General features: G+C 43.6%; 1 protein-coding gene across 5 annotated transcripts in view; it reads left to right on the top strand.

Moving 5' to 3' along the window:
* NAV2 (neuron navigator 2) overlaps positions 1 to 26018 on the top strand; it is a 459088-nt gene that overhangs the window by 295602 nt on the left and 137468 nt on the right. For 4 of the 5 annotated variants that reach the window (XM_023550786.2, XM_064288347.1, XM_023550784.2 and 1 more), the window contains exon 11: positions 24017 to 24139. In XM_023550786.2, coding sequence (XP_023406554.2) covers positions 24017 to 24139 — 123 coding nt within the window. Of the gene's footprint in view, positions 1 to 14220; positions 15568 to 24016; positions 24140 to 26018 lie in introns of those variants that run through there. The other variant, XM_064288348.1, reaches the window with a different exon arrangement.

Raw genomic sequence — 26018 nt, 5'->3', positions numbered from 1 at the left:
ACTTTTTGGTTAGCAGCTGAGCTCTTAACCACTACACCACATCATTATCATAATAGGAAGGATGTTGGTAAGATTAAATGGAATATAATGTATGTAAAATACCTAGATGGTGCCTGATGCAGGCTGAAAGTGCCCAGTATATTTTATTCTCTTCTACCGTTACTCATCCCCAAACCCCAGTTGGTAAGAAGCCAGTGAGACCTCTCCTTAGAGTGAATGGGGCCCGAGCTAATAGTATTCCTTCCCTGTGTTAATGTGGGAAATATGAATATCCTAACACTCCCAGCCAACAACCACTGTGGTGGGTTAGAGAACCCCACTGTGATTAATCATGCTTAGCAAGCACTCCCTCCTTCCCTTTCCCGCCATCTGGACTGTCTGCTGTCTTGTCAGAACAGACTTCCTGCCCTTCACACGGCTCTTCATCGGTAAACAACGTCAGCAAGACGCACTCCAGCATCTGGGCGTTACTCAGTTACTCAGATTGGCCCCAGGTGTTTAACTAAGGTACATCCCACCTTGGCCATTCATCAACACTACCGAGGAACTGTACACTTACATGATTCAAATCGACAAATATTTAACAAGTGTCTCCTTGGTGCCAGGCCTGTCTGCATTCTGGGATATGACGGACAAGAGGAGGCAATCAGGGATTTGTTCTCCAGGTTTTCATTTGATATACTGGGCTTATTTTTAGGCCTCTGCATGGCGCAAACGGTCTGTACTAGGCTATTGACTGAAAAGATGATGGTTTGAAACCACAGAGCGGTGCCACAGAAGAAAGGCCTAGTGACCTGCTTCCGTAAAGATCACAGCCAAGAGAACCCCACGGAATGTAGTTCTACTCTGTAACACATGGGGTCACCATAAGTTGGAATCAATGGCAGTGGGTTTATGGGGTTTTGGGCTTACTTTTGTTCATTAAATTTTCTCACCCGAGCACTCACAAACAGAGTACTTACACATGCAGGGAAAACATATTACAACTCTATAGCAACTGATAAGATGACAGGGAATGGAAGTTAGTTTCTGTAACCCTCAAGCCCTGGATTTATATGATATCACTTTGATTTTCCTAATAAGGAAAATAAATACCCAAGAGGGTAATTATTACTTTTTTTTTTTTTTTTTTGCTGTTGTTGTTACTTAATTTTTTTAAGCACATAAAAGAAAAGAAGATGGACCATCGATATCCCATTCCATTGTTTCTTTCCCATTGTATGCTGGGATTGTAGTGGTGGTAGAGTGACTTTGGTGCCCTTGTAGCTTTGTTATAGTTGTATGCTCTTCCCATCATCCTTCAGGGCCACCATCTTTGCTGGAATACACTAGTCTGCAGGTGCCTGTTTTACTCAGTGCAAATATACTTCAAAGGGGGAGAACCTAAGTGTCACACATACTCACTAATCTCATTTTTTGTTAAGCTTTTGCATATCTCTCATCTAGAAAACCCAGTACATATTTTTATCTTAAACATATAGATCACGCAGATTGAATATACCCTCCTAGTTATTATTCACCATCCAGCAGCTACAGAGTGACTCAGCAGATTTATGATGGCAAGGTTGGAGAATACCAAGTTCGAGTTGAGGTGAATATGAAAAGAAACATTTGGATGAGGTTGGGAGTATATTGGCTCTAAGACAGCAACCCATGTTGAAAGACTCAAAAAGAAGGCCTTATGTGTCTGTACTCAGATCAAGATAAGAAACTGAAGTTTGGTTGGGACTTCATGATCCTCTTATCGACTTCTTTGGACGTATGGTATAATAGAAGATGCTTTAGACTTTGAGTCAGAAGACCTGACATCAAATCTCATGCTATGCTTGCCAGCTGTGTGACTTGGGGAAAATTAACTTCCTTTTCTGAGACTCTATTTCCTGTCTTTTAAATGAGAACCTACTATTTTGGTTTTTTAGGGCTGTTCTAACAAAATACTACAAACCAGGGTGGCTTATAAGAACAGAAAGGTATTGTCTCACAGTTCTGGAGGCTGGGAGTTCAAGATCAGAGTGTTGGTGTGTTGATTCCTTTTGAGGCTTTGTGGGAATAAGTGTTCCATGCCTCTCTCCTAGCTTTTGGCAGCTCCAGACATTCCTTGGCTTGCAGCTATAGCCTCGCATGGTGTCTGCCTCCCTGTCTCTGTGTATCTTCTCGTCTTTTATAAAGACACCAGTCATGTAGTATAAGGATCCACCCTACTCCAGTATGACCTCATGTTAACCTAGCTGATAACATCTTCAGAGACCCTATTTCCAAACAGTCACATTCACGGGTAAAGAGATTAGGACTTCAACATATCTTTGGGGGGGGGGGGCAGGGGGAGGAGGGATCACGAATCAATTCATAACACCTGCTTCTTAGGTGTGTGGTGAGAAGTGAAGAAGATGTTGTTGTCGTTATGTCGTCGAGCTGATACCAACTCAGAGTGACCCTACATACAACAGAACGAAACACTGCCTGGTCATGCGCCATCCTCATGATCGTTGTTATGCTTGAACCCATTGTTGCAGCCACTGTGTCAGTCCATCTCGATGTAGGTTTTCCTCTTCTTCACTGACCTTCTACTTTACCAAGCATGAGGTCCTTCTCCAGGGACTGATCCCTCCTGATAACGTGTCCATAGTATGTGAGGTGAAGTGCTTAGAACAACAGATAGAATGGTGGTTCCCTTTAGCCTTCTTGGAGTTATTGCATGTATTTGGTTTTCTAGTCCTTTATCCTACTTAGGACAGTTACCAAGATGATCTCATGAGATTTCTTATTCTTGAGTACGCTGACCAACAGCTCCCAGTGGATCAGAGTTGGTCTGAGAAGCAAGCCCATGTGATTAGTGGAAATGAGTTGCCTGAGGCAGGAGGCAGTTTACCTACAGCCCAGAGACAAAGAGAGTTACACATTAGCTTGGATAAACATCTGTGAGGGGCTCAAAGCTATGCGTCTGTTACAGATTGAATTGTGTTCCCCAGAAATATGTGTTGTGAATCCTGACCTATATACCTGTGGTTATAATTCTGTTTGGCAATGGGTTGTCTTTGTTATATTAATGAGACAGGATTAGTATAGGGTTGTCTTAAGTCAGTCTCTTTTGAACTATAAAAGAGATTAAATAGGTAAGTGAGTAAGCAGAGATGGGGGAAGAAAGATGCCAGGCCACATAGAGATCACCTAGGAGCAGAAGCTCAAAGAAACAAGGACCTTCCTCCAGAGCTGACAGAGAAACCCTTGCCCTGGAGCTGGCACCCTGAATTCAGACTTCTAGCTTCCTAAACTGTGAGAAGATAAATGTCTGTTTCTTAAAGCCACCCACTTGTGGTATTTCTGTTATAGCAGCACTAGATAACTAAAACCGCATCCCACCTGGGATATGACCACAAATCAAGAGTTTGTTCATGACTTGGAAGAATCATTGCATCCCTTCCTGGATCCCTAGGAACCTGATATCTCCTCTGAGATATGGGGGTTTGTGACCTTCCTTCTTAATCCTGAAATAACTACAAGTGAGACAGACAAACTGGCACGGACACTGTGGACGACTGATGATTTTTGAGACCCAAAAAGTGAAATAAGATTCCCAGATTAAGGAGAGGCCCAAGACTGTCTCCAGAGTCTTTCAGCGATAAATCAAGCCCATGTTCATTGCTTAAAGTGGGAGACGGGTCTGAGGTTATCTCCCTTGCATCATCGAGGTTCGTATTCCAGGTTCCAGAGCTCTGTGCTTATAATCGCCCAGTCATCTATTTTGAAACTAGAAAGCTCACATGCTTGAGCAGTGACGTTTAAAAGGTGAAATCAACTCAAGTTGTCAGAAGCGTGGGACAGAATAAATGTGGTGTTGGCTCTATAGAGAAGGGGGATGGCCACATAGAAGTCGGCTAACGGTCCCTGTTAACGTACATCTTTTTGGCTGTCCTGCAGTAGTGATAAGTAATTCATAACAGTATGGTAGTTCAGTGGTAGAATTCTCGCCTTCCATGCAGGAGACTCGGTTCAATTTCCAGCCAGTGCACCTCATGTACAGCCAACACCCATCTGCTGTGGAGGCTTGCATGTTGCTATGATGCTTAACAGGTTTCAGCGGAACTTCCAGACTCACATGGATTAGGGAAAGGCCTGGTAATCTACTTCTGAAACCCAGCTAATAAAAACCCTATGGATCACAGTGGTCCAGTCTGCAACCGATCATGGGGATGGCACTGGACCATGGAGCATTTTGGTCCATCATGCATTGGGTCACCATGAATCCGGGGCCAGCTCAATGACAGCTAACAACAACAAACTGCTTTTGAGTCTTTACTATGTTCTAGGCTCTTGACATGCCTTGTTTCCCTTTGCATCAGTCCTTTGAGATATAGAGACTATTGTTCATCTGTTTGTTAGAGTTGAGGAGACAGGAGCTCGGTGAAGCTAAGTTAGTTGATCAAGTCACACAGATAGTAACTGCTGGAACCAAGTATTCAACTAGTTGAATCCACAGCCTGTGTTCCCAATTAATCTGCATTAGGGCTTTTCAGTATAGCTAGACCCTGTGCTCTGAATATATGGAAGGTAATAACAAAAAAGGAGCCCTGGTAGTATAGTGAATAAGTGCTAGGCTTCTAACTAAAAGGTTGTCTGTTTGAACCCATCCAGTGGTTTTGCAGGAGAAAGACCTGCCAATCTGCTCCTAAAGAAAAGACTACAGCCTAGAAAACCCTATGGGGCAGTTCTGCTCTGTCACCTGGGGTCGCTTTGAGTTGAAAATTGACTCCAGGGCACCTAACAACAACAGGACCAGAAAGGAAGAGTGGACACCCTCCAGACATTGGAAGCCCTGGATACTCTATGTGCCCTTTTAGGGAGCAATCAAGAGAGCTGGACCTTAGTGTTCAGGAGGGTAAGACTCAGAGGGCTGAGTTGCATAGGAACTAAGACACTTGGAGAATGCTTTGTGCAAGGACCACGGAGGCTAGGGCATCGGCAAGGGCAGATACTTTTCTTTGCCTCGAAAGCATTATTACATGTTTAATTTCAATTAAATGTCACAGGTCTATATTGTAGCACTAGAAACACTTGTGTCAACATCCCCCAGGTGCTCATGCAGAAAGTGAGTGAGGGCAGAACTGGTTGTGTGTGTGTGTCGGAAATGAAAACCAATGAGGTGGTCAGAGGCAGGAAAGTTGAGATCTTAGAGCCAATCTTACATGGTGATTTATTGAAATGTCTCACCACAGTCTGGCTTCCTGTTGTTCAATCTCAGGAACGTAGGCATTTCAGTCAAATACGGTTTCCAACCGTTGTAAATCTGATACCTGAATGTGAGGCAATTCTACTCCCGTAGCCCCATCCACCCACCACGAACCCAAACAAAACACATAATTACAAGCTCAGCATCACCTGAGACCTCAGAACCATCCGTGGCAGGTTAGAGCTTTATTAATTGAGTGACTTTTGCCTTAGTCTGTGGGAGTTGTTAATTAAAACCATTCAACCATTGAGTTGAGAGTGAGGGAGGGAGACACAGATTGAGGATAGCTTACAGACTGGATTTCCTCACTCCTTTGGAGGCTGGTGTAGCTATTTTAGAAGTTGACCTAGACTTTACAGTTGAGTAAACCATTCACCAGAGGTGTGTGTGAGGATCCCTGGAAAAGCTTTCATTTAATGTTCTGCAGCTGGGCCCTCTGGGCATAAAGAACCATCTAGCCTGTGACCAGCTTTTTTTTTTTTTTAATTGTACTTTACATTAAATAGTACACATGTTGTTTTGTGACATTGTTTACCAACCCCATGACATGTCAACACTCTCCCCTTCTCAGCCTTGGGTTCCCTTTTATCAGCTTTCCTGTTCCTTCCCGCCTTTCAGTCCCTGCCTCTGGGCTGGTGTGGCCTCTGAGTCTCGTTTTGCTTTATGGGACTGTCTAATTCCCGGCTGAAGGGTGAACCTCAGGAATGACTTCATTACTGAGGTAAAAGGGCATCCAGGGGTCACACTCTTGGGTTTCTCCAGTCTGTGTCAGGCCAGTAAGTCTGGTCTTTTTTTGTGAGTTAGAATTTTATTCTACATTTTTCTCCAGCTCTGTCTAGGACCCTTTATTGTGATCTCTGTGTGTGACCAGCTCTTCATAATAGTTAATACTAATGATCATCATAATAATATTAATAATAAAGCCAAAACCAAACTCGTTGCTGTCGAGTAGATTCTGACTCATAGTGACCCTATAGAACAGAGTAGAACTGCCACATAGGGTTTCCAAGGAGCAGCTGGTAGATTCAAACTGCTGACCTTTTGGTTAGCAGCCAAGTTGTTAACTACTGCGCCGTCAGGGCTCCAGTGTTGATATTGGCAGCTACCATTTGCTGAGCCTTTCTAAACACTATTGAAACCCTGGTGGTGTAGTGGTTAAGTGCTATGGCTGCTAAACAAAAGGTCAGCAGTTCAAATCCACCAGGCATTACTTAGAAACTCTGTGGGGCAGTTCTACTCGATCCTGTAGGGTCGCTATGAGTCAGAATCGACTCGACAGCAATGGGTGGGTTTGGCAGTACTCTGTATACATTATCTCATTTCCTCCTCACTTTAATCTCTATGATACAGTAACTCTTCTCACTTTTCCGATGAGAACACAGGGATTTGGAGGACAGAAGTAACTTGCCCAATGTCATGTAGCTGGTGAGTTATGGAGCCAAGACTCAAACACAGGCAGTCTGACTGTAGAGAAAAAGCTCAACCTCTGTGCTTTCGATTCTGATTGAAGTCATGTAAATGTGTCTAAAATTGAATTCTTCTCCCCACCAAATCTGTTCTTCTCCCTATTTGTCTACCATCCACCTCCTCCATAGCCGGAACCTGGAAAGAATCTCAGACTTCCACTCCTTTGTTTTTGGCAATGCTAGTCACTAAGTTTGATGGATTCTTTCTCTTAAATATCTGTTACCATGGTCCTCTCTAGTCTCATTATCCCCATTTAACAGATGTGGAAACTGAGGGTGAGAGAAGTCACCTATTTAAGGTGATACAGTTACTAAAGGATGCAGCCAGTTTTAGGGAACTTGAGGACTCAGCAATTGAGATCCACCTTTTTCTGGGTTTTAGAGAGTTCTGCAAAAGCTAACCTTCAGCTAGATTAGTAGAATAATAATGTGAGTGGCAACAGACTATCTGCTAGTAGGTCAATATCAAGTGTCTGTTTTAAGGGGTTCAGAATCAGGCAGAGATTATTCAGAGAAAGGAAACGAGAAGTGAAGGGTTCAGCAATCAAAACATAACGGAAATGTTTGAAGAAACTAGATACGTTTGGTGTGGAAAATTCTTAGAAAACCACTAGGTTCCAGAGGACCTGATTTGAACTGGAGGTGGAAGTTAGACTTATATTTTCCTAAATACCAAGGTGGCCACTAATCAGTATAAGGAAAAAATATGCTGAAAATTAGATCTGTCAGAAAGCGAAATGGGCTATTTTGCAAGGACATGGTCCGTTTGCCCGTTGGGAACATCAAGCAGAAACTGAAAAACTGTATGCCCCAGATATTGCAAGAAGAAATTCCCACGTTAGGTGAGATGCTAAAGGTGACATTTAAATGGTCTTACAGTTGTAAGATTCTGGCTGTGAGATTCCCACAGGAACCAGTGAAGTTCAGCTATAGATGGGGCAGAGCTAGGCATTTTGATCAGAAGGAGGGGATCTTCTTATCAGGTTTCCATAGGTCATGCTAGCCTGGGAATGATAGCAGGGGTTCTGTCATGGGTTGAATTGTGTCCCCCTCAAAATATGTGTCAACTTGGTTAGGACATGATTCCCATTATTGTATGGTTGTCCCCCATTTTGTGATTTTCCTGTATGTTATAAATCCTAATCTCTGCCTGTGGTTAAAGAGGATTAGGGTGGGATGTTTAACACCCTTGCTCAGGTCACATCCCTGATCCAATGTAAAGGGAGTTTCCCTGGGGCATGACCTCCACAACCTTCTATCTTACAAGAGATAAAAGGAAAGGGAAGCAAGCAGAGAGTTGGGGACCTCATACCACCAAAAAAGCAGCACTGGGAGCAGAGCACGTCCTTTGGACCTGGGGTTCCTGCGCCCAGAGGCTTCTAGTCCAGGGAAAGATTGATAACAAGGACCTTCCTACAGAGCCAATGCCCTGAATTTGGACTTCTAGCTTACTAGACTGTGAGAAAATAAATTTCTCTTTGTTAAAGACATCCGCTTGCAGCATATTTGTTATAGCAGCACTAGATGACTAAGACACGTTCCAAAGTTGTTGCATCTTAGCTTTCTCTAACCTACACCCACTTCTGGTAAATACAAAAATTGTGCACACCTCCTTCTCCTGCCCCAGGTTCTGACCTAGAAGATAAAGGGGTTAGGAGGCAGAGTGGACCGTGACTATTGAGAGTCACTGTAAACTCAGTGTATGCTCACCAGCTGGGAAGTCACTGGTGTGTTACTGTTTGTAGTTCCTATAATGAAAACAATAGTTTTTTTTTATTATTGTGGTAAATATATATGTAGCATAACATTTGCTATCTCAGCTTTTTTCACATGTACAATTTAATGACATGTTTGCATGATCTTGTGTTATTATCGCCATTATCTGCTTCCAGACTTTTCCATCACCCTTGACAGAAGCTCATTGCCCTCTAAGCAATGAGTTCCCCTCTCTTCCCTGCCCCCCTCCACTTGCCTCTGGTAGCCACTAATCAACCTTGATCTTTAAACACTTGCCCATTCTAGATATTTCATATAAGTGGGATCTTATAATATTTGTCCTTTTGTGACCAACTTATTTCAGTCAGGATGACGTTTTCAAGATTCATCCATGTTGTAGCATGTATCAGGACTTCATTCCTTTTTGTGGTTGAATAATACTCCTTTGTATGCATGTACCACATTTTGTCTATCCCTTTATCTGTTGATGGACATTTTAGGTTGTTTTCAACTTTTGGCTATTATGAACAGTGCTGTAGTGAACATGGTGTACATGTAGAAGACATTAGATTTTTAAAATGTAAAAATGATACTAAGTACAATCTCTTTCAGGGTCTAGGGGATTCTGATTTATCCCCAGGCGATTAGAATTATCACTTCAGCTTATCTGTCTACCGTTTGTATGAAAATGGAAGCATTTGAACAAGTTGAGATTAAAAAATGTCAGAGACCCCATTCCTTTGGCTGTGCAGCATCACACAGCTGTTGTGAATACACTGCCTACTGGACTGATAGAAGGTAATTTGAGTTTACCGTTGGCAACTGACTTTAGCTTGATTTCTACTCCAAAGGTCAGAGGCCTGTGTTTGGGCTCCCTACCCCCCAGTCTGCTGTGCCCTCTAGAGTGCTCCAGCTGCTCCTCCTGGGTCCTTTACTGCTCTTTGTTCATCCACAGGTGGCATGTTTGCCTGGATGCTTGGTTGTGTGACTTCTGGGTGTCTCTTGCCCAAACCCCCCCTTACCCCCAGCTCCAGCAGCTGTCTTGCTGAGGGAGAAATGTGCACCCATCGCAATTTGTGCTCTACTCTGCTCCTCTTGCAAACACACCTGTGGCGCTCCATCCAGGCCTCTACATGTTGAAATTCTAGGAGGGGAACACAGTTTCTGCCTTTTACACTGAAATTCTCACTATACTTCCCACTCTACATACTTTTTTAAAAATCATAGACAACAGGGAATTTAGCCTTGGGGCAATGAGGCTGTCTTGAGTTCAGGTTTAGGATATCACTGAGTTTAGCACCAACATTCTTCCCAACATGGTGGATACTCTACTCAAGCCATACTATCCCTTGAATGGGAGGGGCTTGTTGATTCCCTCTCCAGGCCTTCTCTTATCAGCTTCCACTGCCCAGAATGCTACCCTTTCCTTCTCCTAGCAAATCCTCCAAGACCTCCTCTGCTCAAGTCCCACCTCTTTCATGACAGCTTGCTTGGTCCCTTTTAGGTAACATATCCTAAGCCCCTCAAGAAAGGGGCCTATCTACGGAAAATAGGGCAGTTAGTGTTAAATTACTGAATGATCTCTCACAGCTGGTGATGGAAACTGGTGGCCAGTAGAAACTGCTCATTGGCATCCTGCCTCAAGTGGTGCCCAGGGCACCTGCAGGACACCCAGGGTCCATGCCTACCTGCTATACCTTAGTTACGCCTCTACCTCAAGGTCAGGGGCAAAGTCTGACTCTTGTATCACCTGGTACCCAAGCCAGAGCCTGCCTCACACCAAAAATAAAAACAAACCCACTGCCATCGAGTCGACTTTCACTCATAGCGACCCTATAAATGTTTGTTAAACAAAGGCAGCCACCTTGAAACGTGGACAACCTTGAGGGCAAAGGCCTGCGTTTGGCTCCAGTTCAGTGCTTCCTGCCACACCAAGGTGCTTCAGGAAATCTAATGGTTTGCTGAGGTCAGATGATTATCCCCAAGGCCTTTATAATGCTTCAGTTTGCACAAAGGATGGTCTGCCAGAGACGAGTTAGGCACCTTCTTATCTTACCCCATCCATTCTCAGCACACCTTGACATTTCTTTAACCTGCAGTCTAAATAAGACAAGGTGAAACTTGCATGAACCTAAACCAAAGCACCGGCTGTTTGCTTCCCAGTTTGAGGAGTGACTGTGGTTACCACCTGGGGGTTTCCACCTGAAACCGGAAGAGAAAGAGACACTGGATATCTGAGTCATCCTCCAAAGGGAACACACACTTCTCAAAGCCAACATAAATTTGGCTGACTTAATATAAAAAGTGATTGTGTGTCATAGAGCACACGGGGAGTTGGGGAGTCATATTAGAAATCACAGGAACAGCAAGGGATAAAAAACTCAAAAACCAAACTCATTGCCGTCGAGTCGATTCCGACTCATAGTGACCCTATAGGACGGAGTAGAACTGTCCCATAGGGTTTCCAAGGAGTGGCTGATGGATTTGCAGCCACACTCTTTAACCACTGCTCCACCAGAGCAAAGTATAGCAGCCTCCAAAAGATTAGCAAGCATGTCTCAGTGTCTTGAAAGCACTTGAGAGGAAGGATTCTTTTGACAAAGTACAAGGCTTTTCCAGGGTTGTTGTTGTCTGCCGCAGAGTCAATTTCAACTCATAGTGACCCCACGTGACAGAGTAGAATTGCCCCGTGGAGTTTTCTAGGCTGTAATCTTCATGGGAGCAGATAGCCAGGTCCCAGATATTTTCTACCACGGTACCAAGCTGCTGGTGGATTCAAATTGGCAACCTTTCAGTTAGCAGCCAAGTACTTAACCGCTGCCCCACCAGGGCTTCTTTTTCCAGGGCAAGGGCATCTAATTATGATGCCACCTCTGAGACCCCCACACGTTGCCCATGATACTCTGTATTCAGCATGCCTAGCGTTGCTTTCTCCTGTCCTCTCTCCACCTGGGGCTTCCAGCAGCTAGATTATCCTGAAGCCTGTAGACCTCTATGTTCAAGACCATGAGTTAACTGATTTTTGAGAAGAGGGTTGAAGTTCTAGCAGCTCTGGCGAAGCCTGGATCTGAGATGGAGCGGACATCAGGGATCAGCTCTATGAACCAGCTTTCAACCTGAGTGCTGTTAATGTGCCCATTGTCCCTGTAATACAGAGGGTGAAAACTCATTGCATGGATTTGGAATTAAAATCATTGTTATACGATAGCCACATTATGGTGACTAACTATTCGGGAAACTGGAGGTGATCTCGCTCACAGTTCTTCCACCCAGGTATTCAGATTTAAGGCAGCGTTTCTGATGGTTTAGTCCTGACTACCTGGGAGTGAATTGCCCGCATGCCCCACCAAAAACATTCTGCCTTGGTGTAACTGGAGCTACACCATTTTTATCAGCATCCTCAAATGATTTAGGTCTGTGCTGAGGTTTGAGAGTTCCTGGCTATCATTCAATCTCCTTTCACCATCTGTTTCATTCCAAGAAAGAGCTTAAAGGGGCTTTGTCTAGAAAACTGTCTCCTGTGTGTTAGGATGTGTTTCATCTTTCAGTAGGTGGACAAAAAGCTTCCTGCTCGTGCTAGAAATATTTGCTGCAATTCCACACCAACAGTTGAACCACAATAAAGGGAATTCAGGCAAGACTAAATTCCAGACACGCCGACCGTCAGATTTCCAAAGCGTGCAGCCTTTCCTCGGAAGGGTACCATGCCAACTCCCGTTTTTAAACCAACATATTTCTGGATTGTAATGACATTTCTGCGTATGTGTATTTATTTAGACAGAGGTGATAAGTACATTATTGTTATAATCCTTAGCTCTCTGTATATTTAAATGTATATTTTATTAGCAGACTTATGGATTTTTATCTTAAAATTCTTGTAGAGTATGTATGTGTAGAGATCCTTAGACAAGCTAAACCAAAATGCTCTGGAAATTATTGTTGGATGAAATTTTGTTAAACTTGGGAAAAGTCACATTTGCATTTTGTAAAAGATGCACGTGCCACAGAGGCATGTTTTATCACCGTGCAAGAATTTTCCCACTTGATCAATCACTTTTCTGCTAGGAATTTGGTGAGAGTAAGCCCCCAAAAAAGCCCAAAGCCATTGTGAAATCCAGTCTGTGCTAAACTTCAGAGTGACATTTGAGTTATAGCAATGCCATGGGCCACTGCTGAGTCAGCTTGTAGCAAACACAGTCGACGTCTTGCCGTGAGGAAACCATTGCAGAATATGTTGAAAGGACAACTCTCAGGATCCACTTCTGCCCTACTTCATGATAGGGGCTGCTGATGTAGGCCTGGGGTCTCCGAACCAACTCAATGCAAACTTTGCCCATGTGTGAGATGGGGTTCAAAGCTTCCAATAATTTCTTGTACCCACGGCCATCGAGTGGTTTCTGACTCATAGCCACCCTACAGGACAGAGTAGAAGTACCCCATAGGGTTTCCAAAGAGCAGCTGGTGGATTTGAATTGCTGACCCTTTGGTTGGCAGCTTAATGCTTGACCACTGCACCACCAGGGCTCCTAACTTCTCACAAACCAAAAAGCCAAACCTGTTGTCATCGAGTCAATTCCAACTCATGGCAAACCTAGAGGACAGGGTAGAACTGCCCCATAGGGTTTCCAAGGAGCGGGTGGTAGGTTTGAACTGCTGACCTTTTTTTTTTTTTTTTAATTTTCATAATTTTTATTGTGCTGTAAGTGAAAGTTAAAGTCAAGTCACTCTCTCACACAAAAACCTATATATACCTTCCTAAAAAAAAAAAACTAGTGCCATCGACTACACACTCCCAATTACTCTCCCCCTGATGAGACAGTCTGCTCTCTCCCTCCACTCTCTCTTTTTCATGTCCATTTCACCAGCTTCTAACCCCCTCCACCCTCTCATCTTCCCTCCATGCAAGAGATGCCAACATAGTCTCAAGTGTCCACCTGATCCAAGAAGCTCACTCCTCACCAGCATCCCTCTCCAACCCATTGTCCAGTCCAATCCCTGTCTGAAGAGTTGGCTTCGGGAATGGTTCCTGTCCTGGGCCAACAGAAGGTCTGGGGGCCATGACCACCGAGGTCCTTCTAGTCTCAGTGAGACCACTAAGTCTGGTCTTATGAGAATTTGGGCTCTGCATCCCACTGTTCTCCTGCTCCCTCAGGGGTTCTCTGTTGTGTTCCCTGTCAGGGAACTGCTGACCTTTTGATTAGCAGCCATAGCACTTAACCACCGTGCCACCAGGACTCCTAGCTTCTCATAAAACCAAAAACCAAACCCAGTGCCATCAAGTCGATTCCAACTCGTAGAGACCCTATAGGACAGAGTAGAACCACCCCACAGAGTTTCCAAGGAGCGCCTGGTGGATTCGAACTGTGGACCCTTTGGTTAGCAGCCATAGCACTTAACCACTACGCCACCAGGGTTTCCTAGCTTCTCATAAACTAAAAAAAAAAATTTTTTTTTAGTTTATGAGCTTCTCATAGGGGCCTATAATTTCATAAAATTTAGGAATTTTGCCGTACACAACTAAAAACCAAACCCATTGCTGTCAAGTCAATTCTGATTCCTGGTGACCCTATGTGCTTCAGAGTAGAACTGCACTCCATAGGGTTTTCTTGATTAAAACCTTATGGAAGCAGATCGCCAGGCCTTTCTTCTGCAGTGCTGCTGCATGGATTCAAACTGACGCTCTTTCTATTAGTAGCCAAGAGCAAACTGTTTGCACCACCCAGGGACCCTCGGCTTTAAATTCGTTGCTGTCATGAGTTGCCATCAAGTCGATTCCAACTCATGGAGACCCCTTGAGCGCAGAGTAGAACTGCTCCATAGGATTTTCAAGCTATAATCTTTCAGAAGCAGATCACCAGGCCTGTCTTCTTAGGCGCCTCTGGGTGGGTTCAAATGGCCAACTTTTCGGCTAATAGTCAAGCACTTAAAAATAAATAAATAAATAACCATCTGCATCACCCAGAGAGTCCCTGCTTTAAATAGTGGTCTCTAAACTGTGTTTTAGTTGCATAAGAAAAAGAGCTCGTTCCTCCATTACACATTGTATTTATTTTTCAGTTATATATGTGCCACTTTCCTGAAATATTGTGTACAATATCAGACATGCACACAAAACAGGAATTAAAAGGGACACGGTAAGAAGTCAATAGGAATAGAAGCACTTGAGCTTTCACCCCTGTGGATTGTCCTGCGCTCTCCATTCTAGAGGCTACTGCCTGAGACCAAAGCTTCTCAGTCTTTAGCGTGCATAGGAATCACCTGGGGATCTTGTTAAAATGCAGGTTCTGATTCAGTAGGCCCCAAGGTGGCCAGGATTCTGCATTTTTAACAAGCTTCCAGATGTTGGTTCATGGACTACACTTGGAGCAGCAGATACAGGGAGGGAGGCACATGTTGATTTTTGCTGCAAACAGTGTTCCCCTCAGTGTGTCTCCTGCTCTCTACCAAGCAGCTCCTCTGCACCAAGCTTTAGAAAACAGGAATGGCTAAAGTCTGAGGCTCCAGTTTAGCTTACAGGGGACCTCTGAGACCCTTTGAGTCCTCTTTTACTCAGGCCTCCTTTTCCCCTGCTGCCTCTGTCCCCATTGCCCACTGGAGCTAAGCTCTTGTCTGACTAGCTTAGCAACATCTTTGTAGTGCTCCCCAGAGAGGCGTGCTCTGTTAACTGGCGCTAGCCAGGGTAGGCTCCAGACCTGAGCGGGTTCACTTCTGCAGCAGGCTTAACTTCCTGCCACACCGTAACCGGAGAATTGAGCCAGGCTTTTTCCCCAGTTGTCTGATTGCCTCACGCCTGGACTCAGGAGATGGAAGTGAAGTGCAGAAAAGCCAGGGAAGGGGCTGGTGCCGTGTGAGCTGTGAATATTCCCCGTCAGTGACTCATGACCATGGAAGAAACTTCCCTGCGGTGGTAATGCTGTTTGCCAGGGTTGTAGTCTCTGCTCTGAGCCCGGGTGGCTCTTAGTGTGGCCATGGGTAACGACTGCTCCAGATTCGAGCAAAATAAGGGAAGATTTTGCTACAGATGAATATTGAGCCCCCTCTCTCACCCCCCTTGAAAGGAGTAGAAACTCAGCTGGTGATGTCCTGAAGAGCCGGCTGTCCTCCAGGGCAGTGGGAAGCAGTGCTCAAAGGTGCCCCAACTCTGCATCGAGCAGAAAGGTAGGAAACTTGTGGACTCTCAAAGCCCACGTCTCCCTTCTGCCTCTGCCAGCAGATTTGTTGGAAGGATTGCCCCCATGAAAAACAAAGAAGTGTGAGTTTCTGTTGCAAGAATTGCCCACTAAGGCATAAAAATTACAAAATTAAAGAACCAATTCTCACCCATCTCTCCCTACCCCACCCCATGTTTCTTGATTGTGTGTTGTGCTATTTATAATTCAAGTCCCATTATCACAAGGTAACCCAACTGAGAAAGACATTCTAACCTTGGACTTTCTCTCCAAATACTGCTGGGTGTCAGCTTGGGGCAGTTCACATGAAGAAAAAAACAGCACAGTATTTTTGATTGCAACTCACTTCTATTTGATTTTAAAATATACAAGGATTTGCTGTGAGTAGGCTAGTAGAATAATTTTGAGATACATCTCTGTACTCACCGTTTGGGACAGGGAGTTTGAGAAATGAGATTCGCCACTTCTGCCTCAGCTTTTGTACCCTAAACACTCTCTGAGAGCAAAGTGGGTGCAAGTGTTTCCTTAGCAAAATTTTAAGTACTTGTTTAAATTTTAGTGCTGCAGTTTTATCATTAAAAAAAAAAAAAATTTTTTTTTTTTTTTTTTTCAGTGAATAATTAAGGCCAGTTTTTCCCAACCATGTCTTTGCATCTTAAATGCACTCTCTCTTCCCTAAGTCAAAGGCAGCAGCAGCCTCTTGTCTTCCCTGTAGGTCGGCTTTCTTCAAAAGGATTTTAGGCAGCTTTGTTAGACTAGCTTGTAAGTTTTTCCTTCTGTGACTCCAAGTAAAGTTTATTCATCTGACTTCTAAGAGGCCCTAAACGGAAGGGACCCTTTTATAGGTTTGTTCAGAAACTCGATTTACATCCTAATAAACATAGAGAATAAATGTCACGCCGTATTGTAATCGCGGAGGGAAGCACTGTAAAAGCTCCTGTGGTTTGGAGATTTAGATGTTGTTGAAATTCTCAACTGTGAGAACTTTTCATCAGCCTACATCATGGTTTTTTTTTTTTTTAATTGTAGGCAACAAAGTATGTGTTGATATATGTGTTTATAAATTTATATTGATATTGGCAGGGAATATTGCATGTATATAGAGAATAGTTATATTCCGTTTTTCTTTGCTGTGTTCACATTTAAACCAAAAGTGTAACCAAAAAATGCAGACAGGCTGGCATGTCTTTGAAGAAAAGTTATCACCCAGGCTTGATTTTTTTTTTTTCCTTTTTGGGGTGGGTTCCCATTTGTACTGCTTTCATTCTTTTCATCTGAGAGTTGTTTTTTTTTTAATGATGTCATGCTCTATTAGAAACTCACTGAACTAGATCAGGTTGGTACATATTTCTTTCCCTTTCGTCCCCCTTACCTCCCCCAGTTCTTGACGGAAGGCGATTTCTTTTGAGATTCGTGAAAGTCAGTCTGGTTACTTGTGTAGGCCATGTTGAAAGGTGAACTTTGGGAATAAGAAGCCGCCTTTTCCTCCTTCTGAAGATGACTCACAAAGCCAGTTTCACTCGGTCCCACATTGTTGCATCACTACGTGTGAAGAAGGGGAAGAAATCTATTTACTAAACGCTGGGCTCGAGAGCTAATGTATTTGTTCTAACAGGTCCCATGAGATTCCAACCCTTCTCACAGCTAGTTTTGGTTTCATAGGATGTACCTATTTTGTTGAGAAAGTTCCTCGTCACGGGCATGTTGCCTTCAAGGCCCCTACAAGTCTGATCATTACTCAAAGGTCGGGGATGACTCAGGATGAGAAGTGGTGTGTCAGAAACATCTGTAGGAGGAAATATCAATGAGAAAGTGCTCGCAAAAATGGAGCACAGAATGATGGAAGTTTTGAAAACACAGTGTTTCTCTTTGAAACAGAAGCCAGAGCCTGTTACTCAATCTGCTTAGTACTTTCATGGCTCCCCTGACTTACAGGAAAGGGTCTCAACCCCACCTGGCATCCAGGTCCTCCATGACCATGGCTTGTCCCTGTGCAGCCATCTCCTGTCATTCCCAATGCTTCAGCAACGCTGAACTACTTACCCTTCTCTTAACATACCCTCCTCTTCCATTTCTCTCTGCTTTTGTACATATGATCCATCTATCTAGATGGAGCCGCTTTCTTAGGCTGACAAACTCCTATGCACCCTTCAAAGGCCGGCTCAAATAGCACTTCCTCTGTGACACTTAACCAGAGTGTTACATTCATCTGTTATACCACTGTTCATGTATGGTAATTGCTCACATGCTAGAGCCCCCTAGTAGATTGCAAACTTCTCCAGGATAGGACAGGAACTAGGTCTTTCCACCTCTGTAACCCCAGCCTGCCAAAGAGACTGGTACATAGTATTTGTTGTATTAGAAAAGGGAGAAGGAAATGCAGAGTTGCCACTCTGTGATAGGGGCAATTGCTGCTGATGATAGTAACTGCAGGTAGTAGTTATTAGGTGCTCCCTACCCTGGTGGAGCAGTGGTTAAAAGCTATGGCTGCTGACCAAGAGGTCAGCAGTTCGAATCCTTCAGGTGCTCCTTGGAAACCTTATGGGGCAGTTCTACTCTGTCCTATAGGGTCACTATGAGTCGGAATCAACTCAACAGCAAGAGGTTATGTGCTAGGCGAAGCCCTGGTGGTGCAGTAGTTAAGAGCTCAGCTGCTTACCAAAAAAAATCAACAGGTCAAATCCACCAGCCGCTCTTTGGAAACTGTATGGGGTAGTTCTACTCTGCCCAGTAGGGTGGCTATGAGTCAGAACTGACTTAAGGGCAGCAAGTTTGTTTTTTTGTTGTTGTTTTTTTTTTTAATGTGCTGGGCACTGAGCTTTTATGCACTCACTTGTTTAACCCACCACAACCCTTTGAGGTCAATCCGTAGTTCACCCATTTTACAGATAAGGAAACTGAGATTCAAAGAAATTATATCAAAAAGAGACAAGGCTACGATTTGAACCCACCTACCAAAATTTTTACCTAGATTGTGATCTTGGCCAGTTTTATTTTCCTCATCTGAAAAATGGAGATAATAGTATGCCTACCTGATAAAGTTCTTTTGAAAATTAAATGTCACAATTCATGTAAAGCCTTTAAGCACAGTACCCAACAAACTTTCAGTAACTGTTGTCGTTGAGCCTCAGCTATGACTCATGGCGACGTTATGTATAACAGAACAAAGCATTGCCCTGTCATGTGCCATCTGCGTGATTGTGTTAGCTCTTATTAATAATAGCATCTACAAGACCCTCGGCTAGCAAGAGGAGAGGAGACACTTGAACCCTGATCTTTCTGATGCTCTCCTGCTTCCTACTTGTTGTTATTGTGGTAACACGATCTGTGAAATAAAGACCTGATTTGAGAGTGCGGCACTGGGTACTGGGTTTGAGAGTGCGGAGCATCCTAAGGTGCCCCAGCCTTGAACAGCAAGAAAAGTACCTCCAGTCACTGTCTCTTTAGCAGAGGCTCCCACTCTCCGCATCAAGGGGTTTCTGGGGAAGCTGCAAAAGGTGGAATCAGACAGCCACCTCCTTCTATCACTGGAGAACTTGGGAAGCATAATATGGAAAGTGTTCAGAAACTTGGCAGCTTAGTTAGGAACCTACCAAGAAAACATTAGGATGTTACCAGCACCTCATTAAGCCCCGGCACTAATTATTTATTTCCCCAAGGAGGAGAAGAGTATGGCCCTGGTGCTCTGGGATTCAGTCCCTGGATTAGTTGGCTGCTTTCCTTGTGACCTCAGGCAAGTCATTTCATCTCCACTCACTGTGAGTCTCTGATAACGACTCCAAAAGATGGGAGAGGCATCATCACTTCCCTGCCTCCCAGAGCCTTCAGGAGCACGAGCCTTTTAACACTGCTGGGAAAAGGCCAGTGTTTGAGATGAACACACCAAGGACTGCTTCCATCTGTACACTACACTTTCTTAAGGGGCTAACTTAGTGGTTAAGAGCTACGGCTGCTAAACAAAAGGTCGGCAGTTCGAATCCACCAGGCACTCCTTGGAAACTCTATGGGGCAGTTCCACTCCGTCCTATAGGGTCGCTATGAGTCTGAATCAACTCGATGGTAACGGGTTTGGTTTTGGGTTTTTTTGTTGTTTTGTTTTGTTTTTTATATTCATTTATATTCAGTAGTTTGATCCAACAAAAACATATATTTTCATCAAAACTAGAAGAGTTATTTAAAAATACATACAGAGCTGTTTGTAAATCCAACTGTTGTAATTGGTGGATAATAATTTAGAAATCAATATTGTGGATTAGATTCTTGAGAGCAAGGCTGGTACTAGTGATAAGTCTGTCTCCAGTGCTGTGCTGTCCCCCGGTGAGAGATACGCAGAAGAGTTTATTTTGAAGAATATTATAAAAATATAGGATTGAGTACATTTTGTAAACCTCTGGAAGAAGAAATAAACTTGTTTTCCTCATCCGCTTCACTCTCCCTCTCTCTTTCAGTCTCTCTGCCCCTCTCTCTGTCTCTTTCACACGCACATGCGCGCGCGCACACACACACACACACACGCAAGGTGAATGGAATTGACTTCCAGCTGAAACCAGATCATTGTCAACCTAGTTGCTTTCAACTCCCTGTCCCTGGCTGTCAGTTCTTAGTGCCTTTAAGAAGGCAGAGGATCCAGGTTTGTCTTTGCCTTTCCCTTTCTCTCGGCCTAAATAAAGTCAGAATTCCCAGCACCAGTCGACAAGCCCAGCTAGCAAGTTCAGCCCCATCTCTCCAGGGCCCTCCCAGCTTCATGGATTGTCCTTCTTTTTTTTTTTTTTTTTTACCCCAAACCACATTGTACACATGTTATTGGGCTGGGGGCTGCAGCAGGGCTCAGCATTGCATCTCTGGGATGTTCATCAGGCTCTGCTCTCCAGCCTTCCAGAAAGCCAGGGCTCTGCGTTGGCCTCATCCACGTGCCCAAGTGCATGTAATTGCCCAACCTTGTGTGTTATTTCACCAGCAATAAAAATCCAGCAGGGAAAAGAATGCTAAAATTAGTTTGTCCTTTGACAAGATCTCCCCAGCTGAAAAATTTGTGTTTATCTATCTGGCTTGGCAGACTGCTAAAATCGAAATTAACTGCCTTGCTAAATGATGCAACAGATTGTGTTTTGAAGAGATTCCACTGAATTCTCCTTAAAAGGACATTTGATCTAGAAACTTCAGCCTCTGGCAAAGTTAATGCATTTTGGTGTAGGTATTTTTTAATTTTTTTCTCTTTGTGCATAGTCCACTGCTAGACGCAGGGTCAAGAATCACTACATCTGTTGGATGGGTGGATAAGATAAATGGATGGATAGACTGGATGGATGGACGGTGTTTAATTTGCTTTGCCTATATGTCTCAGATGTCAAGTTTGCTAACACTGAAGAAGAAGGAAACCTATAATCAGTGGCCTTGCAATAGAGTTTTTGCTAAACTGTATCTTATGGCTGTGTCTTTGGATTTCATTCATTCATATGTTCATTCATGCTGCAAAGATAGTATCTATTAAGCACATAGTGTATGCTAGACACGTGGGATATAGATTTGATCAAAATAATATTCCCTGCTCTCAAGGAGCTTACTGTCTAGTGTGGGAGACAAGCATTAAAAAGTAGTTACACAAATAATTATTTAACTATGTCTATGATAATTTTCTTTGTTTTTATTGAAATACAATTCACGTACAATAAAATTCACCATTTTAAAATATACAATTCAGTGGTTTTTTAAAAATATATTCACAGAGTGTGTTTTTGCTTCTAAAGTGATACCCAAACCAAAACCAAACCCATTGCTGTCGAAAGTGATACAGTTGAGTGAAAATTTCAGTCTGCTGTGCTGTTTTGTAAGTACAACCACAAACAACTGATTTCACTGACTCCAACAGATTTTTTCTGATGTTGGCATTGCATCATCTATGATCATTAATGTCATAAACAGGGAAGAGGAAGGAAACATTACGATGTTCAATTCAAACAAATTATCAGAAGCTGCCTGTCTTGGTTGTCTAGTGCACTGTAACAGAAATACCACAAGTGGGTGGCTTTAACCAACAGCAATTTATTTTCTCACAGTTCAGGAGGCTAGAACTCTGAATTCAAGGTGCCAGCTGTAGGGTAAGGCTCGCTGTCTCTGTCCCCTGTAGGGGAAAGTCCTGTCTCTTTTCAGCTTCTATTCCTAGGTTCCTTGGCGATCGTATGGCGTGTGTCTTTCCCGTCATTTGAGTTTACTTGCTGAATCTGTTCTTTTCTGTCTTAAAAGACATTGATTTAAGACACACACTACACTAATACTGCCTCAACATAACAAAGGAAACCCTTTCCCAAATGGGATTATAACCACAGGAATAAGGGTTAGGATTTATAACACATATTGGTGGGGCGGGCGCGGGGGACGGGGGAGAGACACAATTCAATCCATAGCACTATGTCTGTGATGATAGAAAGTTCCTTTGGCCCTAACTGGAAGCTGCTTCTCACACAAGGTGGCTCTAGTGAGAACTTCTTCCCTTTGTTCTCTATCCCTAACTTGAATTTACTGGTTCTGGACAAACTCTGGTGGTGTAGTGGTTAAGTCTATGATGGCTAACCAAAAAGTTCAGCAGTTCAAATCCACCAGGCACTCCTTGAAAACTCTGTGGGGGCAGTTCTACTCTATCCTATAGGGTCGCTATGAGTCAGAAGCAACTCGACAGCAATGGGTTTGGTTTTTGGTTTTAGGGCAAACTGCACATCATCTCATAACTCTGTTCTTATCAGACTATATCTCAAGATGGTCCCAAACTAGAGGCGGAAAAAATTCAAGGATTAGGATCCCTCAACATCTGCCCCATATATGCTAAAAGTAAAAGCCCAGATGCAGCGGAAACAGTCAACGATTTGGTGCGGCTGACACTGTTTCAAGACAATCATCATTCAGTGATCTTCTTACTACCTATTATTTGACTTGAAATGCAAAACATGTGTATTTTCAGACACCTTACAGGTTGATCCAGTGAGACCCATGCAGGGATTAAGGGATCCGAGTTTGGTTTCTCGTTCTGCCCAAGTTTTGCTTTGCCTTTCTGTTCTCTGAAATTGAAGGTGACGACACAACCTGTCTCTGTCATGGGGTGCTGTGAAGGGGCCAGGGTGGATATAAGGCCCAGCTGCTTTGTACCTAACCGCCTGCTATTTTGGCTAAGCTTTCAGGAAATGGTCAGTTTGGTGAATAGTTGACCATCTATACAGAAAGTTCCAGGGGTCTTCCGTCTCCTGGGCAACACTGATTTTCAGATCTTTTGGTGATACCACAAAGCTATTTTCTGCTCAAAGGAGCAAATTAGCATTAATGTTGTTCACATAGTTTTGTGCCAGCCCCCTTATTATGGATTGGATTGTGTTCCCCCAAAATATGCTTTAAATTCTTGACCCTTATACCTGTGGATGTGATCCTATTTTGAAATAGGACTTTCTTTTGTTATGTTAATTAGGCCATACCAGTGTGGCTCCTAAACCTAATCACTTCTGAGTTATGAAAAGACTGGAATAGACACAACAACACACACTAACAAGGGGAAGACAGATATCAAAGAACTCCCTCTAGAGCCATACCCTCAATTCAGACTTCTAGCCTCCTGAACCATAAGAAAGTAAATTCCTGTTCTTTAAAGCCAACCACTTGTAGTATTTTTTTTGTTATGGAAGCACTAGGTAACTAAGACGCTTCTTAGGACATTAGTAGTAGCAGCAAAGGTAAAATTTACAGTTGTAGATAATTCAGGATGTTGATAATCATAAGACTGTCTTCCATTTATCACATGGTCTTTTAAAAGTTGCAGAGCACTTTCATATTCCTTATCTCACTACATTCTCATGTCCACCTTTTGATGCGGGTAAGGAAGGCAATCATATTCCTATAGTTTAGATGAAAAACCAAGGACCCAGAGAAGTGGCTTGCTCATGATGATGGCGTAGGTGGGATTTTGGGGCCAGGGCTCCAAGGTGGTTCTTCTATTCTGTATACCTTTCTTTGTGCCTCTCATAGAAGCTTGCCTGCTCTCTCTGCTGCCCTGTTCTATAGTATCTGTCTCTCTGATTTGCTAATAACTTGTCAGTTCCATTCACATTGCTTAGGTAAAACACCTGCTTGTATAATTGCTGACATTAAAAAAAGTCATGAATACATCTGAGAGTTAATTTTATTCACTAGTTCCCTTCTGCTCCTTAGGTTCCTGTGAGTTTAGATTAATTAAGTGGAGTGTTTTTTTTTTTTTTTTTTTTTGCCTAGCAAGCTGGTGGTCCTGTAGGTTCAGTCAGTGGCTGAGCTCTTCTTGGGTTATGATCATCAGCAGAGCCTCGGGGAATCCTCAGTACCTTCTTCATAGAGCACAAGACAGTCTCCCAGCCTTCTGGATATGAATGACTACTGCATAGGAATTTGACCACATGTTACATCATTCTCTTCTCCTTTTAAAGGTATATGACGGATGGTGGACTTGGCCTCTACACCCGCCGCCTGAACCGGCTCCCTGATGGGATGGCTGTGGTGCGGGAGACTCTGCAACGAAATACCTCCCTGGGCCTCGGAGATGCTGACAGGTAAGCATGCTCCCCTCGGAGCTGGCCTGATACAGATGTCATCCCAGAGTGTACTGAGAAATACAGGTGGTGATAGTGAGGGTGGATGGACACTTAACCCACAGAGGTTGGGAGCCCTCAAAGGTGTCTGCCTGGAGTGTTTGGCATGGTAGGTGGGAGACAGCTGCCGAAGGCTCCTGAGATCTGCTTCTGTGTAGAGTGGTACCTCTGACGGCAAAAACACAGGGAGAGTTGTGGGTAGTTTCTGTTGTTGTTTTGGGTGTTGCTACTGCATCTTTGTCAGTTCAGCAGGCCCCAGGGATCTGTTTAACTTCCTCTCTCATTAGCCAGCTTTCTAGGTATTGCACGTTGGAACAGAGTTCCTGGCAACGCACAAGTCTGTGTGCAGAAGGAAGCTTTCTTGGCCTTAGAGGAGTAGGCTTCACCATAAGGCTCCTGTTGCCCAGTAATAGGAGGCAAGGAGTGAGGATATAGGCTTATATGCCACATGCTGAGGAGCTGATCAGTCTTTATTGCCACCACTGTCAAGAAAAGAGCTTCAGAAAACACTATGATAAAGAAAGAGGAAATTCTACTCCTTACTCTTATACAATCAACTGCTAACCAAAAGGTCGGCAGTTCCAGTCCACCAGCTGCTCCTTGGAAACCCTATGGTGTAGTTCTACTGTGTCCTATAGGGTGGCTGTGAGTTGGAATTGACTCATTGGCATTGGTTCTTTTTTTGGGGGGGTGCAATCTGCTAAAGGAGGGACTTGGACTATATTATTTCCAAGATCCCTTCCAGCTGTATCATGATGTATTCCTGGATTTCAGTACCCTTTATTGATCTGACTGTTCAAGACTTTCCGACGTACTTCTTGTCACATCTGGGTTAATGAGACAAAACATGGAATTTAGATGTGAGTGGTTTGAAATGACTGTATGTTTTTTGGGTGCTAACCCCCAAGTAAGGAGCCCTGGTGATGCAACAGTTAAGCGCTTAGCTACTAATCAAGGGTTGGCAGTTCAAACCCATCCAGTGGCTCTGCAGGAGACTTGGCTGTCTACTCCTATAAAGATTACAGCCAAGAAACTCCTATGGGGCCATTCTACTCTGTCACATGGGGTCACTATGAGTTGAAAATTCACTCAGCAGCACCTAACAACAACAACAACAAACCCCATGTGTCAGAAAGCAAATTAGTTGCACAAGTACAGCTTCCTGCTGCTCTCTTAGCAGGATATATTTTTTTACAAAGAACTAGGCAACTTCTGTAGTTCTCTGGCTTCAGAGAAATAAGGCCACACACTAAAAAGACAGGCATAGTTACCCTGAAAATTGCTGAAGCGGAGCCTTCAGCGTTCTCTCAGGGAAGGCTGGGAAGCTTGGGGAGATGCAGAGCTAAACTAGTTGTCAGGAGCTTGGGTTCTGGCCTTGGCTGTGCTGATAACTTGAGCATGTCCTCTCAAAGTCCCCGTGGTTTTCAGGGTGGTGAGACTTAAGTCAGGGATGCCAAAAGGATCCCCACTAGTGTGCCACCTATGTTCCTGTCATTAATAAAAGAAAGTACTGGTTTGAAAACTCCATTGCAAGATGAACCATTTGAAAACTGCTATTTCCAAACCTTTCTGAAACTAAAATCTTTATAGTAAATCTTATTAGAAAAAAGCAGTTGTCATAACACCCCTGCTGGAAATTTCACGATTTGCCGACTTATTTGCTTATTTGTGTTCTTGGGTAAACGTGTAGTTGATTAATAAATCTATCAGCATAAAATGCAGACCTTACAAGGTGCATTTCCCCTAGGGGCAGAGGAAGGATCTGTGGTAGCCCGTTTAATTTGTTTAATAATTACACTAGGCAGTATAATAATTCCATTAACCCTGCTTCATTGCAGGG

The sequence above is a fragment of the Loxodonta africana genome, chromosome 7 (assembly GCF_030014295.1).
Source record: "Loxodonta africana isolate mLoxAfr1 chromosome 7, mLoxAfr1.hap2, whole genome shotgun sequence".
Classification (NCBI taxonomy): Eukaryota; Metazoa; Chordata; class Mammalia; order Proboscidea; family Elephantidae; genus Loxodonta; species Loxodonta africana.
The sequence above is the reverse complement of the archived record's forward strand: the minus strand, read 5'-3'. Positions and strand labels throughout refer to the sequence as shown.